The following is a 15,877-nucleotide window of genomic DNA, read 5'->3' on the forward strand; positions in this document are numbered from 1 at the left end:
TCTCGTGTAATTAAGTGATATTAGTATTCTTATAAAATATTGGGAGAAATTAAATGTTTGTGTTATTGTAAGATTGTTGCTTCAATTTCTCTTAAAGAGCGACTCTACTATACCTTGCTATGCAGAAATTTGTGATAATGAGAATATTTCCAAGCAAAAATGAGAATGAAGACCTACCTTGCCCTTATAGCTCTGGAGGAACTTTGGTGGAATACAATCATCAGCAATAGAGCGAGCAATGAAGTTGCCAAGGATGGTGGGAGCATCAGGTGTATCCAACACCAGCTCGCTCAGATTTTTAATAAGCGTATCATAACCTGCAAACGAAATGAAATCTGTTAACACCAGTGGAATAGGAAATATATGGGAAACATGAAAAATACAGAAATGGAATTAAAAATAGGAAACTGACAAACCAAAGGTGAAGGTTCAGTCAAGAAGTTAAAAATTCTAAGTGAAAATACATATAGGAACTCATAAAAATGAAGCAATACTTATGAAATGGTTGGAAAAAGTTTACAGAGTTGTTGCCTCTCCTGAAATTAATAAGGCTCTCCCTCTGTGCTAAGGGGTCCTTGTATGCAGTGTGTTAGGATTGTAATGCTGTACCGCAGTGAGATCTGGGCAGTAAATGATGATATTCTTCAGCTCGAACACAGAGGTGAGAATGATCAGATGATTCTGTAGGGCATCCTTGAATGACTGGCCTGGAGGTTAGGACTGTCAATAAGGAGCTGAGAGGGAGGATGGGACTTGAATGCATTAGTGATGTGATGATGAGATAGAGTAGTAGTTGTTCCCTAGGCAGTCTGGCCGAACAGCCCCTATGAGAAGGGGTAAACTGAGATGGTTTGGGTATGTGAAGAGGATGAAGGAAGACAACTTAGTGCAGAAGGTGAGAGAGATGAACACTGAACAGGTAGAGTGAAAAATTTTGGGACAAGGTCATGTAGAGGGATAAGTGACTGTACAGAGAGGCTGCTAGAACTCGAGCAGTGAGGAAAGCCACCACTTGGTGACCAAGGTCAATGCTCGGAAACACATTGGAACCTTCAAAAATGAAGTAACAAAACGAAAGTATTCTTCATGTCAGAACCTAACTCACCCATTTTTATGTTGGGAATATGGGTTGCAATGATGATGCTGATCATGATGAACCATTGTACATGCACAGAATTATACCACACAGAATACAATAATACAGTTGCATCCCCTTCTTTATGACAAATACCTTTGGCATAGTGTGTCTCAAAAAGAAGGTGTCCATAGAGGTCAGCCAGGAGAACACTGGTCATCTCACGGTGACTGGGTTTGTGTTCCATGGCCAGTTCCACTGCAGCCACCACCACCAGGTGTGCCCGGCCTCCTCGTCCCAGCCCAGCTTCGTCCAGGGACAGGTAGGCCTCCTGGGTGTCACCATGGTCAAAGTACTCTGCCACCAGAGATGAGATCTGTTTCTGTAATGGTGATAGAGGGAATGGTCATTCTTCTCCCACTGGGGATAAGTTTGTTTTATATATATCTATATCTATATATCTATCTATATCTATATATACAGTATATACATATACAGGTATATCTATCTATCTATCATTTCGTTTCGTTTTTAAAGGCTCCAACAAGCTTGCATGTGTCGGCCTTGGTCACCTAATGGCGGCTCTCCACGCTGCACGATCCATTGCAGCCTCCCTGTTCAGTCCCTTAACCCTAAGGTCACACTTAATGACCTCGTCCCATGTCTTTCTCGGTCTACCCCTCATAACCCCACCCCCAATATTAACACTTCTCACCTTCCTCACCCAATTATCATCCCCCATCCTCTCCACATGTCCAAACCACCTCAATCTACCTCTCCTCATCACAACACCAATACACTCCAGTCCCATCCTACCTCTCAACTCTTCCAACGTAAACCCAGCCCCTCCAGGCCTTGGACGCAGGGACGCACTGCACATCCACCTAATCACTGTCATTTCTGTACGTCTGAGCTGGCGAATATCTTCCTCTTTACTGGCCAGGTCTCACTACCATACAGCATTACACTCCTAACACATGCTGCATACAAAGACACCTTAGCACGTAGGGAGAGTCCTCTCAATGTCAGAAGAGGCAAGAGCTCCCTGAACTTCTTCCAACCACTTTTCACCCTAGCCACAGAGCTAGCTCCAGCCCCACCTCCAGCACACAACATGTCTCCCAAATAACAAAACTCTCCCACACACTCAAGAGATTCACCAGCAAGTTCAATCCTTTCACGTCTGACAATCTCCACCTGCTCACCCCGACACGCCGTACACATAAAATCAGCATTATCTTGCAGTCTACCTCTGATACCACTACATCTCTTATGCACCCATTTATCACACACACCACACAAGATGGAATTACTTCCCATGCCCTTGTGGCAAACTGCACATGGCCACTCTCCCTCGTCTTTGACAGTACCGCCACCAACCCTAGATATCATCACTTTTGTTTTATCTGCATTTACCCTTAAACCCTTTTGCCCCATACCATCTCTCCACTTCCTAAACCTTTCCTCCGCCTCCCTTTCGTTCTCTGCAAGCAACACCAAATCATCAGCATACAACAACTCCCACGGGAGTCCGTTTCTAAAGTCATGTGAAAGGGCTTCAGGTACCATGATAAACAACATGGGACTCAAGACTGACCCCTGATGCACACCAACATTCACGGAAAACTCATCACTCAAATCTCCATTCACTCTTACCTGGGTGTGAGCACCCACATACATGGCCATAACCACCCTAACCAGCCACTCCTCCAAGCCAAGCTTTCTCATTGCCCACTTCACCACCTCTCTAGGGACTGTCAAAGGCCTTTTCCAAATCAACAAAAACAAAATAAAAATCCCTTCTCCTACCAATATATTTTTCCTGAAGCTGTCGAACAATGAATATGGCATCAGTGGTCCCCCTACCTGGCATAAAGCCAAACTGCATCTCATCAATATTCACTCTTTCTCTAATCATACCTTCTAAAACTCTCTCCATTATCTTCATTATCTGATCTAAAAGCTTTATACCTCTATAATTTCCTCTTTCCAGGGCATCACCCTTCCCTTTATACACATTTACAATTACACTCTACAGCCAATCATCTGGGACAACACACTCATATATATATATATACAGTATATATATATATATATATATATATATATATATATATATATATACAGTATATATATATATATACAGTATATATATATATATATATATATATATATATATACTGTATATATATGTATATCATCATCATCAGCCGTTTGAGTATCCACTGCAGGACCGGCCTATCCCGACTGAAGTCGGGACGATACAGCCAATGTATCTCTACCAAGTGGCTTAGGCTGTCTAGTAGAGATTGTATGTTGGGTGACAAGTGCTTGTTAGTGTAATTGTAGAGTTGGAGTGGCTTTGGATGTGTGTGTAGTCTGCAAACCAAGTGTAATCAGCCCGCACAAGCCGACTGGGTGCAAGTATACTTTACAGTAAGCGACACTGGTTCAACCACAGCACCTCTGGTGTCCGCCAATGCAGTACGTGGCCGGATGAACACTCCCAAAGTTTATTACCCTGGCGGGGCGCGAACCCTGGTCCACCCGTGTACGAAACGCACACTCTACCACTGTACCACAGAGGCTCCATATATATATATATATATATATATGTATACAGTATATATAGCTATCTCATCTCTCCTCTCACCTCATCAGCCGTTTATGTGTCCACTGCAGGACCGGCCTGTCCTGACCGAAGTAGGGATGATACAGCCAATGTATCTCTACCAAGTGGCTTAGGCTGTCTAGTAGAGATTGTATGTTGGGTGAGAAGTGCTTGTAAGTGTACCTGTAGTGTTGGAGTGGCTTTGGATGTGTGTGTAGTCAGTGAACCAAGTGTAATCGGCCCGTGCAAGCCGACTGGGTGCAAGCATACTTTATAGTATGCGACACTGGTTCAACCACAGCACCCCTTGTGTCCGCCAATGCAGTAAGTGGGCAGAAGAACACTCCCAAAGTTTATTACCCTGCCAGGGCGCGAACCCTCGTTCTTCAGTGTATGAAAATGCACACTTTACCACTGTACCACAGAGGCTCCATATATATATATATATATATATATACCATATATAAAACTCAAAGTCAAATGGCCACCCCAAACGAGGATTATGGCATATGGCAACAGATAGAATAGACTGATATATATATATATATATACAAAATTTAAAAAAATGTTGCTGCTTAATCCAATCTGTCTGGCTGAGCAGACCAGTCAACCACAGGTAAGCAACTTCTGTGGAGTCGTCCTTCAGGTATAGTCCAGTAGATACATCATGAAGGGAATCGAAATTACCATCTTGGGTGATTTTAACATACATAATGTTGAATGGTTATTGCACTCTGCCAGGACTGACGATGCTGGTCTAGAGTGCAAGCTGTTTGCAAAATCGTTTAATCTCACGCAACTGGTAAAGCAACCAATCAGAACACCAGATAATCCAGACCATAATGCCCATCTTTTGGATCTGTTCCTGACAAATAATCCAGGCCAGTACAGGATAGAGGTACTATCTCCACTTGGATCCTCTGACCACAATCTCATCAAAGCCTCATTACTTAGCCCTCCCTAACCTTCCCATTCTGAACGTGTCAGGGTGGCCTGATGGCACTTTGATAGGGCAAACTGGGATGAATTTAGAAATTATCTTGCTGACATTCCATGGCAGTCTTTCTTCTCTAGTGATGTCAATTCTACCCAGTCCCACATTTGTGATTTAATACTAGCTGGTATGGATTTATTCATACCAAGTCAACAATTCACTAAAAGATCGAACTCTCCAAAATGGCTTGATAGCAACTGTGCCAGAGCAACAGCACAAAAGTCATCAGCATATAACTATTACTTGAAATCAAAAACATCTGAATCACTCTCTCAATTTAAAATTGCTAGAAACCATGCAAAAGCTGTAATAAATCTTGCTAAATCAAACTTTCTTCAAAAGCAAGCATCAAAACTACTTAACAACCCTAATGACAACTGAATATTCTGGTCAACTCTCAATTCTTTCAATAATAACTTTAACAAGTCATCATCCATTCCCCCACTAAAATCTCCAGATGGCAACATTAAAAATGACCCGCGTGGGAAAGCAGATATCTTTGCAAGTACATTTGCCAGAAATTCTACCTTAGAGGAAGCCAGCCAGAATGTCCCAGCACTAGAACCTGCCTCTCCCGACACTGTTCCACTTAGCCCTTTAACCGCGGGCTTGATTTGCTTTTTCTTGCGGCACCCGCGGGCATATTCGCGCTCCGACACTCTCTCTAAAAATATTTGCCAAAAATCAGTTTATTAGTCCTAGAATATTAAAACCACATATGCTTATGGCACATACCTTCAGCTTTCTCCTGGGGTGTTTGTTGAGCCTTCGCCGAGTAACGTAGGACTTGTGGAGACCTCTGAAGTTGGGTAACGAAGTCTCCACTTTACACTTCCCGACAACCAGTAATATGATTACCACAGCCTGATATTATCACTAGAAACACTATTCTATGATTCTCAAACAGTTTGGAATCCATATTCCAAAAATATATATATATATATATACTGTGAAAGCAATGAAAATTACGAGGGTGTATGACCTTCCCACTTGCACTAGTTCGCCGCAGGTGTTGTCATTTATTATTCATAAAAACACTCACAGTTTATACTGTATTTCTATTACTATATAACACTTATATATATCTACAGTCTTTATCCATAAGTTTCCTTCAATAATAGTAGTTTATTGTCACTGTAGGCATTCAATTTCTTTCAGTAAAATACGTAGCATTCACTTTCTCGTCCTGTATACTAGCACTGAGAGTGAATGTCACTTTCACCTTCACTCTCATAACTCATGGTATTCATACATGCTAGAGTGAAACTTTCACTTTCATTACTCCTAGTATATATACTCGTATTCTTATAATACTACTCATTTACATTTCTATTTACGTTCTCTATTTTATTTACATTATTTACATTTCTATTTTATTTACACTGTGTTATGCAGTCATTTGAAGTAACTTATAAAACTATTTTCCACTGTTCACTTATATTTACATTCATTGCTTTCACTTGCTGTTTACACATTATTTACAATTCCACTTGCACTGTTTTACTCAACAGAAAGATCGTAGTCACTCTCTTTCAACTGTCAGCCCTTTACCTCTTTCCACACGAGGTTTAGTAGGGGGTAAAGGTCACAGGGCCCTTTGCATGGGGCTAAAAAGTGGCGGAAGCTAGCAGGAGCAAACTGACGTACCTTCACTTTGGAAGATGACAGTGAACTGATAGGGGTGGGCCGGGGTGGCCTACCTACGGCAATGCATTACTGCCAACGTCAGCCTCTTGACAGCTGCTAGTATATAGCAGTGAAATTATTGGCAGGAAATCTAGACAATACATTATAAATTAGGTAGTTCCAGGTGAATGTAAATATCACTTAGGCTTCTCCCTTCCCTCCTTATATATATTTTTAGCATGAGAATAGATTATAAGGCATATTTCAAGGGAAAATAAACAGCGAAAATAGCGAATGAGTGCACGTGAGGTGTTGTCAGGTGATAATTAGCCAATTCCAGGTGTATGGCACTCCCACTTACCTTATTTCTTTTTGGTATATATTATTTGGTATAAGAATAGGGCATAGGGCTTATTTCAAAGGATGAAATCAGTGGAAAATTCCAGGGAAGATTTATTTAGCGTAGCACGGCCGGGCAGGCGAGAGGAGAGGGTAATGGAGGGAAGGTAGGGAGGGGAGTCGAGAATGGGGAGAAATGGCTAAATTGTCAACAATGGATGGGAGTACAGATGAGACTAGGAGTGCTGACTAGTGTTGGACATTGGCAGTACTGATAGATGAAACAAGCTACCACTTGAAAGCCCGGGCGAATTCAAAATAACACAGAATCGCAAAAGTGACGCCCCGCGGTTAAGGGGTTAAGATACAGACAAGGTACGTGAAATCCATCCTAGACAATTTACCTAGCGTAGCACGGCCGGGCAGGCGAGAGGAGAGGGTAATGGAGGGAAGGTAGGGAGGGGAGTCAAGAATGGGGAGAAATGGCTAAATTGTTAACAATGGATGGGAGTACAGATGAGACTAGGAGTGCTGACTAGTGTTGGACATTGGCAGTACTGATAGATGAAACAAGCTACCACTTGAAAGCCCGGGCGAATTCAAAATAACACAGAATCGCAAAAGTAACGCCCCGCGGTTAAGGGGTTAAGATACAGACAAGGTACATGAAATCCATCCTAGACAATTTACCTACCAACAAAGCTCCAAGCCCAGATGGAAGCCTGCCAATTGTTTTGAAAAAGTGTTCCCCAGAACTTGCCTCTGTTCTTACAAAATTATTTAGACTATGCATACATACTTCTTCATTCTCTAATTCATGGAAAAAAGCCAATATCCACCCAATTCCAAAGAAAGGAAGTTCCTCTGACCCCTCTGATTACAGACCAATAGCTGTCACATCTCTTGGTAAGGTTTTTGAAACTGTAATTAATAAGCACATAGTTACACATCTTGAATCCAACAACTTAATTAGTGATAGACAATATGGTTTTCGCCAAGAAAGATCCACCATTGACATACTCAATCTCCTGACTCATACCATCCATCAATCAGTTGACCTACATGGCGAAACTCATGCAGTAGCCCTGGATATTTCTAAAGCTTTCGACAGAGTGTGGCACCGTTCCCTGTTGTCCAAACTCCCTTGCTATGGACTAAACTCTTTTGTTTCTTTGATTTCCTCATATCTCAGCAATAGAAAAATAAGAGTAAAAGTAGATGATGTATATTCCACTTTCCACTCAGTTAACGCTGGCATGTTGCAGGGATCAGTTCTGGCACCAACCCTGTTCCTTGTTCATATTAACGATCTCTTATCTGTCACCCACAATCCCATCCATTCATAAGCAGATGACTCAACACTTCATAGTTCATTCACACTCAGACATCCATTTGCAAAGTCCGATATCTCTAACTCTCACCTCAATACAGCCATCTCTTTAAATCAAGACTTATCCACGATCAGTGAATGGGGACAAAACAACCTTGTCTCATTTAACCCTTTAACTGCGGGTGTCATCCCAGAATGACATTGCAAAAACTGGACCAAACTGCGGGTGTCATTCTCGAATGTTTGTGAATATTTTGAATACCACGCATTTTTTCCGTGCGCCAATTGTTTCAAGGGAGAGTAGCTATTAAATTCTTTCACTCCAGCCGACCCCCACCTCCCCCCCCGGGCCCCCACCTCCCCCCCCCCTGACCAACACGCATCAGTATCTGTCCAGCTGCGTGAGTGACAACACCGCTGATGTGGCAGTGAAGTGCAGGCAATTACAGTGCCTTTTACCTGCCTCAGTGAACACAGAGTGGGTGTTTATCGTATGTGCAGTGTTCATATATGTTTATAGTATTATTATCAGAATGAGGTTGGCATTTGGTAATGGTGTGTGAGCGAAAAATAGTGATTACAACACCGCTGATGTGGCAGTGAAGTGCGGGCAATTACAGTGTCTTTTACCTGCCTCAGTGAACACAGGGTGGGTGTTTATCGTATGTGCAGTGTTCATATATGTTTATAGTATTATTATCAGAATGAGGTTGGCATTTGGTAATGGTGTGTGAACAAAAAATAGTGATTACAACACCGCTGATGTGGCAGTGAAGTGCGGGCAATTACAGTGCCTTTTACCTGCCTCAGTGAACACAGAGTGGGTGTTTATCGTATGTGCAGTGTTCATATATGTTTATAGTATTATTATCAGAATGAGGTTGGCATTTGGTAATGGTGTGTGAGCGAAGGTAATGGTGTGTGAGCGAAAAATAGTGATTTTAGTTCGCTCACTTCTAACGGCACTGCCCATCCAGTGACAGTCAACGAAATCATGAAACCTACATCATTGCAAACCCGAAGGTTAGTACTTTCTAATGGTACCTTATTTTTCACTCTAGATTTATTCTGTGCAGAGTTATAAAGGTTTAAAGTTTGTTTACATTTTGGCTGAAACCCCTGCGGGAGTTGCCAGTCGGGGCAAAACAATGCCCGCGGTTAAAGGGTTAATGCTAGTAAAACTGAATATATACAATTTACTAATAGGCAGGTATTGCCAGAATTGTATATTACCTTCAATGCTACAAATATTCCCATTTCCAAAAGTATTGAAATTCTCGGCGTCTAAATTAACAATGCCCTCAGCTGGACCTCTCATGTCAGATCACTTGCTAAAACCGCCTCAAAGAAACTTGGATTATTGTACGGAGTCCGTAACTTCTTCACTGACGAGCAGTTAGTTATAATTTATAAGTCATATGCGCTCTCAGCTTGAATACTGCTCACCCTTGTGGAGCAAAAGTGGAGAGGTTGCATTAAAACAAGTAGACAAAATTCAGAACAAAGCTGTTAGAATTATTAATAACCCTGCTATTACTAATAAACTACCTCCCCTACAAGTAAGAAGGAATGTTGCCTCCCTTGCATTGTTTTACAGGTATTTCTACAGCAAATGCTCAGACGAAGTTGCGTCCATGGTGCCACCTCTCCATGCCTTCCCTTGAGCTACATGGGCAGCTGGCAGCGCTCATGACTGGAATGTCACTCAGCCATACTGCAGAACTTCTGCCTATCAGAATTCTTTCATTCCCTCAACTGCATCTCTCTGGAACTCGCTTCCCCAGAGTTGTTTCCTTCCAGACTTCAACCTACTGCTGTTCAAGTTTAACTGTTACAGATATTTTATGAACAGCGGACACCAGTAATCTGGTGCATGTTTTTTTTTTTTTAATTCATTTGTTTTTCCTTCCTCTGTTCTATTTAAAAAAAAAAAAAAAAAAAAAAAAAAAAAAAAAAAAAAAAAAATGGTGTACCCTTGTGGAAGACAGCACCTCACAAAAGATGGACCAGGGTCATTCCAATGGCAGGACGCTGGGATATATGAGGAGGTTTGTCTCCTGGGTGGATTCAGCTGCTTCCCACCACCCAGGATGCATAGTGTCACCTTGTGTAGGATTCTCATCAGCGTCATCTGTACTGGTGTTAACCCCTTAAGTCCTAATCGCATCATTTGATGAGATCTGAGTTTTATGCCAAAATGCCTAATTGCATCAACTGAACGCGGCCTGTAAAAAACTGCGGAGCGCTTGCTCCACCCCGATTATGACGTACATGGCTTCAGGCCAATGAGAACTCGCCCCTGACGTGGCGTTAGGGGGGATCGGACCAACCCAGGCAGTGGGGGGTGCACCCCCCTCTCGGCCGCCTCCATGCCACCCTCTACTCCACTCCCTCACGTCCTCCTTATACCCCATCACTCTCCCACCCCTCCACGCTACTGCATCTCACCCCACAACAACCTGCGTCCCTTCCCCACCCTCTCTTGCCCCTCCTCCCTCCCTGCTAGCCTCATCCCCCCCCCCCTACAAACCCCATCCAATCTCTCCCTCCTTGCCCCTCTCTACCCTTCCAACCCCCAACAGGCCCCTGAGTGTCAGGCCTGATGTACTGTACATACCTGTTTCATATAATTTCTACTTGTTCCCAAATTTTTACACCTTACTCTGTTCATTTCTCACTTCATACCCACCAGTTTCTGTATGTATGTAGTTGGAGAATGCTGTATGTTGTACGAGTACTACATACGACACATCTTACTTTTTTTTTTTCATTCTCCCTACCTGTCCAGATTAGCACCTCTGAGTAGCGTCCATCTGTGTCAGTTTTCAGAAGACTATGAGGCCTTGTAGGGCTACTCCCTGCACCTGTTTCATCTCCCCACACATACAAACACACCTGTTTTCATGGCTGGTGTGATAAATTCTGATGACATGAAGAGTTTCCACAAGAGAATTTGGTTGTTGCCAAAACTGTAATGATAAGTATGATGAAGTGTAATGATAATGTGATAACTGTAATGGTGTGATAAATGTGTAACGAGAAGTTGGGACAGTAAAAATAAAAATCGGAAACAAATTATTGTTTTATTTTTCCCCCTTTCTTATGCATGCATTTATACCATTATTCAACTTTATTTTGATGTCCTTGATGGTTATAAACATTTATATGCGTTTGTTAGTTTTGGAATGACTATGAGGCCTTGTAGGGCTACTCCCCACACGTTTTATCTCCCCACACCTACATGCATACCTGTTTTTATGGCTGGTATGAAAAATCCCATTGAAATGGAGGGTTTCCACAAGAGAATTTGGTTGTTGCCAAAATTTTTCTCCCCAGCTACCACCAAGCCCTTGTAGGCCTACTCCCCACATTAGTTATCTCCCCACACCTACATACACACCTGCTTCACGGTAGATGTTACAGAGCACACTGAAGTGCTGTCTTTTCATGTGAAAAGCTGGTTATTTCCAACCCCCGTACCTATAGGCCTACTCTCCACAGCCTACATTATCTCCCCACAGTCTAGTAATCTCCCTACACCTACATACACCTGTTTTCATGGTTGGTGTGTGTCACGAATTCACGCGAGTGTATTTATATAAATTGGTGACATTGTACTTTAATAAGAAAAACACGAACTCTAGTGGAATTCCCACTGGGCATCACTCGGTTCAGCTATCCTCGTATGCACTTCGATCGAGATGGTTTTTCAGAACATTTGTCAATGTTTCATAAGAGACCATTCCAATGCACAACATCAGTGCCTCCACTGAGTGATTTTATTATGTGTGTATATCGTTTGCCCAGCCTCTGTTAGCCGTTGAAGTTAGGCCACGCCCACTTCCGGTAAACATACCAATTTCTCACGCCTCTAGGCCAAGCATAGCAGTTGGAGAGGGACCTTCGTAAAGGATAGGTGTGCGCTGCAGTGAAGATTCCCGGGGATTCGACTAATCCCAAGCAGTGGGCCTTTTAGGTCGGTGATGCCACTCCCGTCCACTAATTAGAGTTAGCAGTTACTGATGATCGGCCGAGGGAGAGAAGGATACCTTGTCTCAAGCTGTGGGTTGTCTGTGATTCCCGGAGATCGCCAATCTCTCTGTTGGCAGCCTAGGGAGTGTGGTCGTAGCTGCGGAGGAGCAGACAGGAAGATCGTCTTGCAGTGTCTTAGTGAGAACTCTGGTCTGCAGCCCCGTGACTCCACGTCTCCAATTAGCAGTATCTTTTTTCCTGTTTTCTAGGCTGAAGATCATTAGCTAGTGTGACTGATTGAGAGTGAATTTGCTTTGAGATTCCTGTTACGTAAATTTATTCTATTGTAATTAATAAATTTACAGTTCCCTTTGAGCTCAATTAAATGTAACAATCTTGTTTGATTTCTCCACATTGAGCTTACTTTAGTTTGCTACTCCCAGGTAGCACAAACTTCATATATTAATCACGACTGGTAGTTAAGCCAGTTCTTTCATATCAATTTTTAAATCCGTTGTGCTAGCCAGGAGTTTGCACCAGCATGAACCTATGTCTTTAATATTATTATTGATGATTGTCAGGTGGCAAGGACACTTTCTCAGAGGCCAAAACAGTACTAACAATACAGCATTCGTGAATGATTAGTCTCTGCTGTGTACTGTTGAGAAAGTTTATAAAATTCTCGTCTTCAGAGAATCAGGGAAGTAAGCCACCATAAAGTAAAACCTACATTAGGTTGCCAGGATAAATGTCACGGGGGGTTTCAAGGATTATGGGTAAATAACCAATGTAATGGTTATTAAATGACTAAAATATATATATATCTGTGGATCGCCACTGACAAGAGGGCTATCGACTTATGAATAAAGTAGGTTTTACTTTATGCTGGCTTACTTCGCCGATTCTCTGAACATGATAATTTTATAAACTTTCTCAACAGTACACAGCAGAGACTAATCACTCATGAATGCTGTATTGTTAGTACTGTTTTGGCCTCTAAGAAAATGTCCTTGCCCCCTGACAATCATTAATAATAATATTAAAGACATAGGTTCTTGCTGGTGCACACTCCTGGCTGGCACAACGGATTTAAAAATTGATATGAAAGAACTGGCTTAACTACCAGTCGTGATTAATATAAGAAGTTTGTGCTACCTGGAAGTAGCAAACTAAAGCAAGCTCAATGTGGAGAAATCAAACAAGACTGTTACATTTAATTGAGCTCAAAAAGAACTGTAAATTTATTAATTACAATAGAATAAATTTATGTAACAGGAATCTCAAAGCAAATTCACTCTCAATCAGTCACGCTAGCTAATGATCTTAACCCGAGGCGTCCAGTCGACATGTAGGTACATTGCAACATTATGTAACTGCCAGTCCCAATGACGTACTGGTACGTCGCGCAATTGCAAGGTTCATAATTTGCACAATTTTCAATTTTCACGCGTGATTTTTGGTACGTATACACGGGACACCTTCCTCTAATCCTCTACAAGATGCCAGGCAGGGACAATGCCATACACCGCATAACCTCCCCACCCCACACGCCATTGTCTTGGCAGTTCACCTGTTACCAGTGACCTGGCCAATAAAGACATTCAGGGCCAGAGTGATTCCCCATCCGATGACAATGTGGAGGACAAAGTTTACATAGCATTAGCGGAAGAAACAGTCAGAAATGATGATCAGGTAATGTCGCAAAAAAAAGTCAGGTATGTTAATGAGTTAGTGAGTGAAACAATGCTTATAATGCCTATATTACTGTTTGAAAACCAATATACTCTTGTACTACATATAAATTCGTACTAAATAAATAAATAAATACCGTTTATGAGTGGTGTGGAATAGTTACCCTTCCATAGAACTCATTTTCTTTGGAGCCAGCCTGAGAGAAAACCCAGTAAGGTAAGGAGGTACTGCCACCTGTATCGAATATTTTAAACCTCAGGTGAGCGATCTCTCTATGAATTTTCGATGTTTCTCACCAAAAGCAGAGGTTTTAGCCAAAAATTTTTTTTTCCAAAATAGCTTGGGATTGGGGGGTTTCAGAGGTGTGAAATCAGTCGGGACGTGACGGGTTAAGCCTAGAAAACAGGAAAAAAGATACTGTTAATTGGAGATGTGGAGTCACGGGGCTGCAGCCCGGAGTCGTCACCAAGACACTGCAAGACGATCTTCCCGTCTGCTCCTCCGCAGCTACGACCACACTCCCTGGGCTGCCGATGGAGAGATGGGCGATCTCTGGGAATCACAGACAACCCACAACTCGAGACACGAGCTATCCTTCTCACCCTCAGCCGACCATCAGTAACTGCTAACTCTAATGAGTGGATGGGAGTGGCGTCACCGACCTAAAAGGCCCACAGCTCGCGAGTAGTCGAATCCCCGGGAATCCTCGCTGCAGCGCACACCTATCCTTTACGAAGGTCCCTCTCCAACTGCCATGCTTGGCATAGAGGCTTGAGAAATTGGTATGTTTGCCAGAAGTTGGCGTGGTCTAACTTCAACGGCTAACAGAGGCTGGGCAAACGATATACAAAATAATAAAATCACTCAGTGGAGGCACTAATGTCGTGCATAAGAATGATCACTTATGAAACAGTAACAAATGTTCTGAAAAACCATCCCGATCAAAGTGCATACGAGGACGGTTGAACTGAGTGATGCCCAGTGGGAATTCCACTAGAGTTCATCGTTTTCTCATTAAAGTACAATGTCATGAATTTATATAAATACGCTTGCATGAATTTGTGACAGTGTGGCAAAACACTTTGAAATAACCTGTTTCAATAAGAAAAATAGGTAGCTACCAAAATTTTCATGTTTCCGAGGGGTAACTATCATAAACTTTTTTTGAACTTTGACGCACGATTGTGCGGTAACCATTAGGCGTACGGGGGTACGGATTGCGTTGTCAGGTGTGAAAATTCTTCCTCTTTTGCCAGAACACAGTCAATTTGCCCTTGGTGAAAGTCGCCAAAACATCCCCGAACTGTGGTTGTGGGAGATACCCTGCCTGAAACAATTGCGGTCTTAAGGGGCTGGGAAATATAAGGAGGTTTGTCTCTTGGGTGGATTCAGCTGCTTCCCTCCACCCAGGATGCACAGTGTCACTTTGTGTAGGTTTCTCATCAGTGTCATCTGTATTGGTGTTAAAGAGAATGGTTACTCTAGATTAGTCCTAATTCTTTCTTAGCTCTTCCAACAGGGTTGAGAACTCAACTGTAATGGTGAGAGGGAACTGTCACATTTCTCTTTACAGTCCCCCAATCCATTCTGAGGCATAGAAGTCGGATATTTATGCTACCACAGCCCAGTAAAATTTAAGGGTAAATGACCAGGAAAATGTGCAAAAGAAGTGGAAAGTAGAGTGACAAGGAAGGAAAGTAGCTGGTGCTATGAAGGCCTTGATAAGAAACAGAAGCTTGAGTGTTGCAGCTGAGTGAGACTTCCATGGAGTGTTAGTGCCAACTTTAACATATCGATGTGAGACTAAGGTGTGGCATGAAAATGAAAAGTCAAGAGTGAGAGCTGTGGAGATGGGACTGCTGAGGAATGTATGTGGAGTACAGAGAGTGGATAGAATACAAAATAATGTGATTTGTAAAAGAAGCTAAGTGAGGAAGTCTGTGGACACCAGAATCAAAGAAAGTGTACTAAGATGGTATGGCCATGTGAAGAGAAGAGTGGTGAAAAGATATACATGAGCAAAACTGACAGAAGGAGGAAGCGAGGTAGGCCATGGAGAAGGTGGAGGGATATGGTGGATGAATGTGGGGGGAAGAGAGGTATGGAATTCAGTGCGGCTACAGGACTGACAAGAGATCGAACTGGCTGGATAAATCGTTTCATTTTTAATGGCTCCAACATGCTTGCATGTGTTGGCCTTGGTCACCTAATGGCGGCTTTCCACGCTGCACGATCCAC

General features: G+C 42.5%; 1 protein-coding gene across 1 annotated transcript in view; it reads right to left on the reverse strand.

Moving 5' to 3' along the window:
• Positions 1–15,877, reverse strand: part of Pdcd4 (Programmed cell death 4) — a 109,843-nt gene that overhangs the window by 31,244 nt on the left and 62,722 nt on the right. The window contains exons 3-4 of the mRNA XM_080273383.1: positions 1,232–1,457; positions 178–317 (exon numbers count right to left, since the gene is read on the reverse strand). Coding sequence (XP_080129509.1) covers positions 178–317; positions 1,232–1,457 — 366 coding nt within the window. The remainder of the gene's footprint in view (positions 1–177; positions 318–1,231; positions 1,458–15,877) is intronic.

The sequence above is a fragment of the Coenobita brevimanus genome, chromosome 54, assembly GCF_032717465.1.
Source record: "Coenobita brevimanus isolate Jiangsu-jjx chromosome 54, ASM3271746v2, whole genome shotgun sequence".
Classification (NCBI taxonomy): domain Eukaryota; kingdom Metazoa; phylum Arthropoda; class Malacostraca; order Decapoda; family Coenobitidae; genus Coenobita; species Coenobita brevimanus.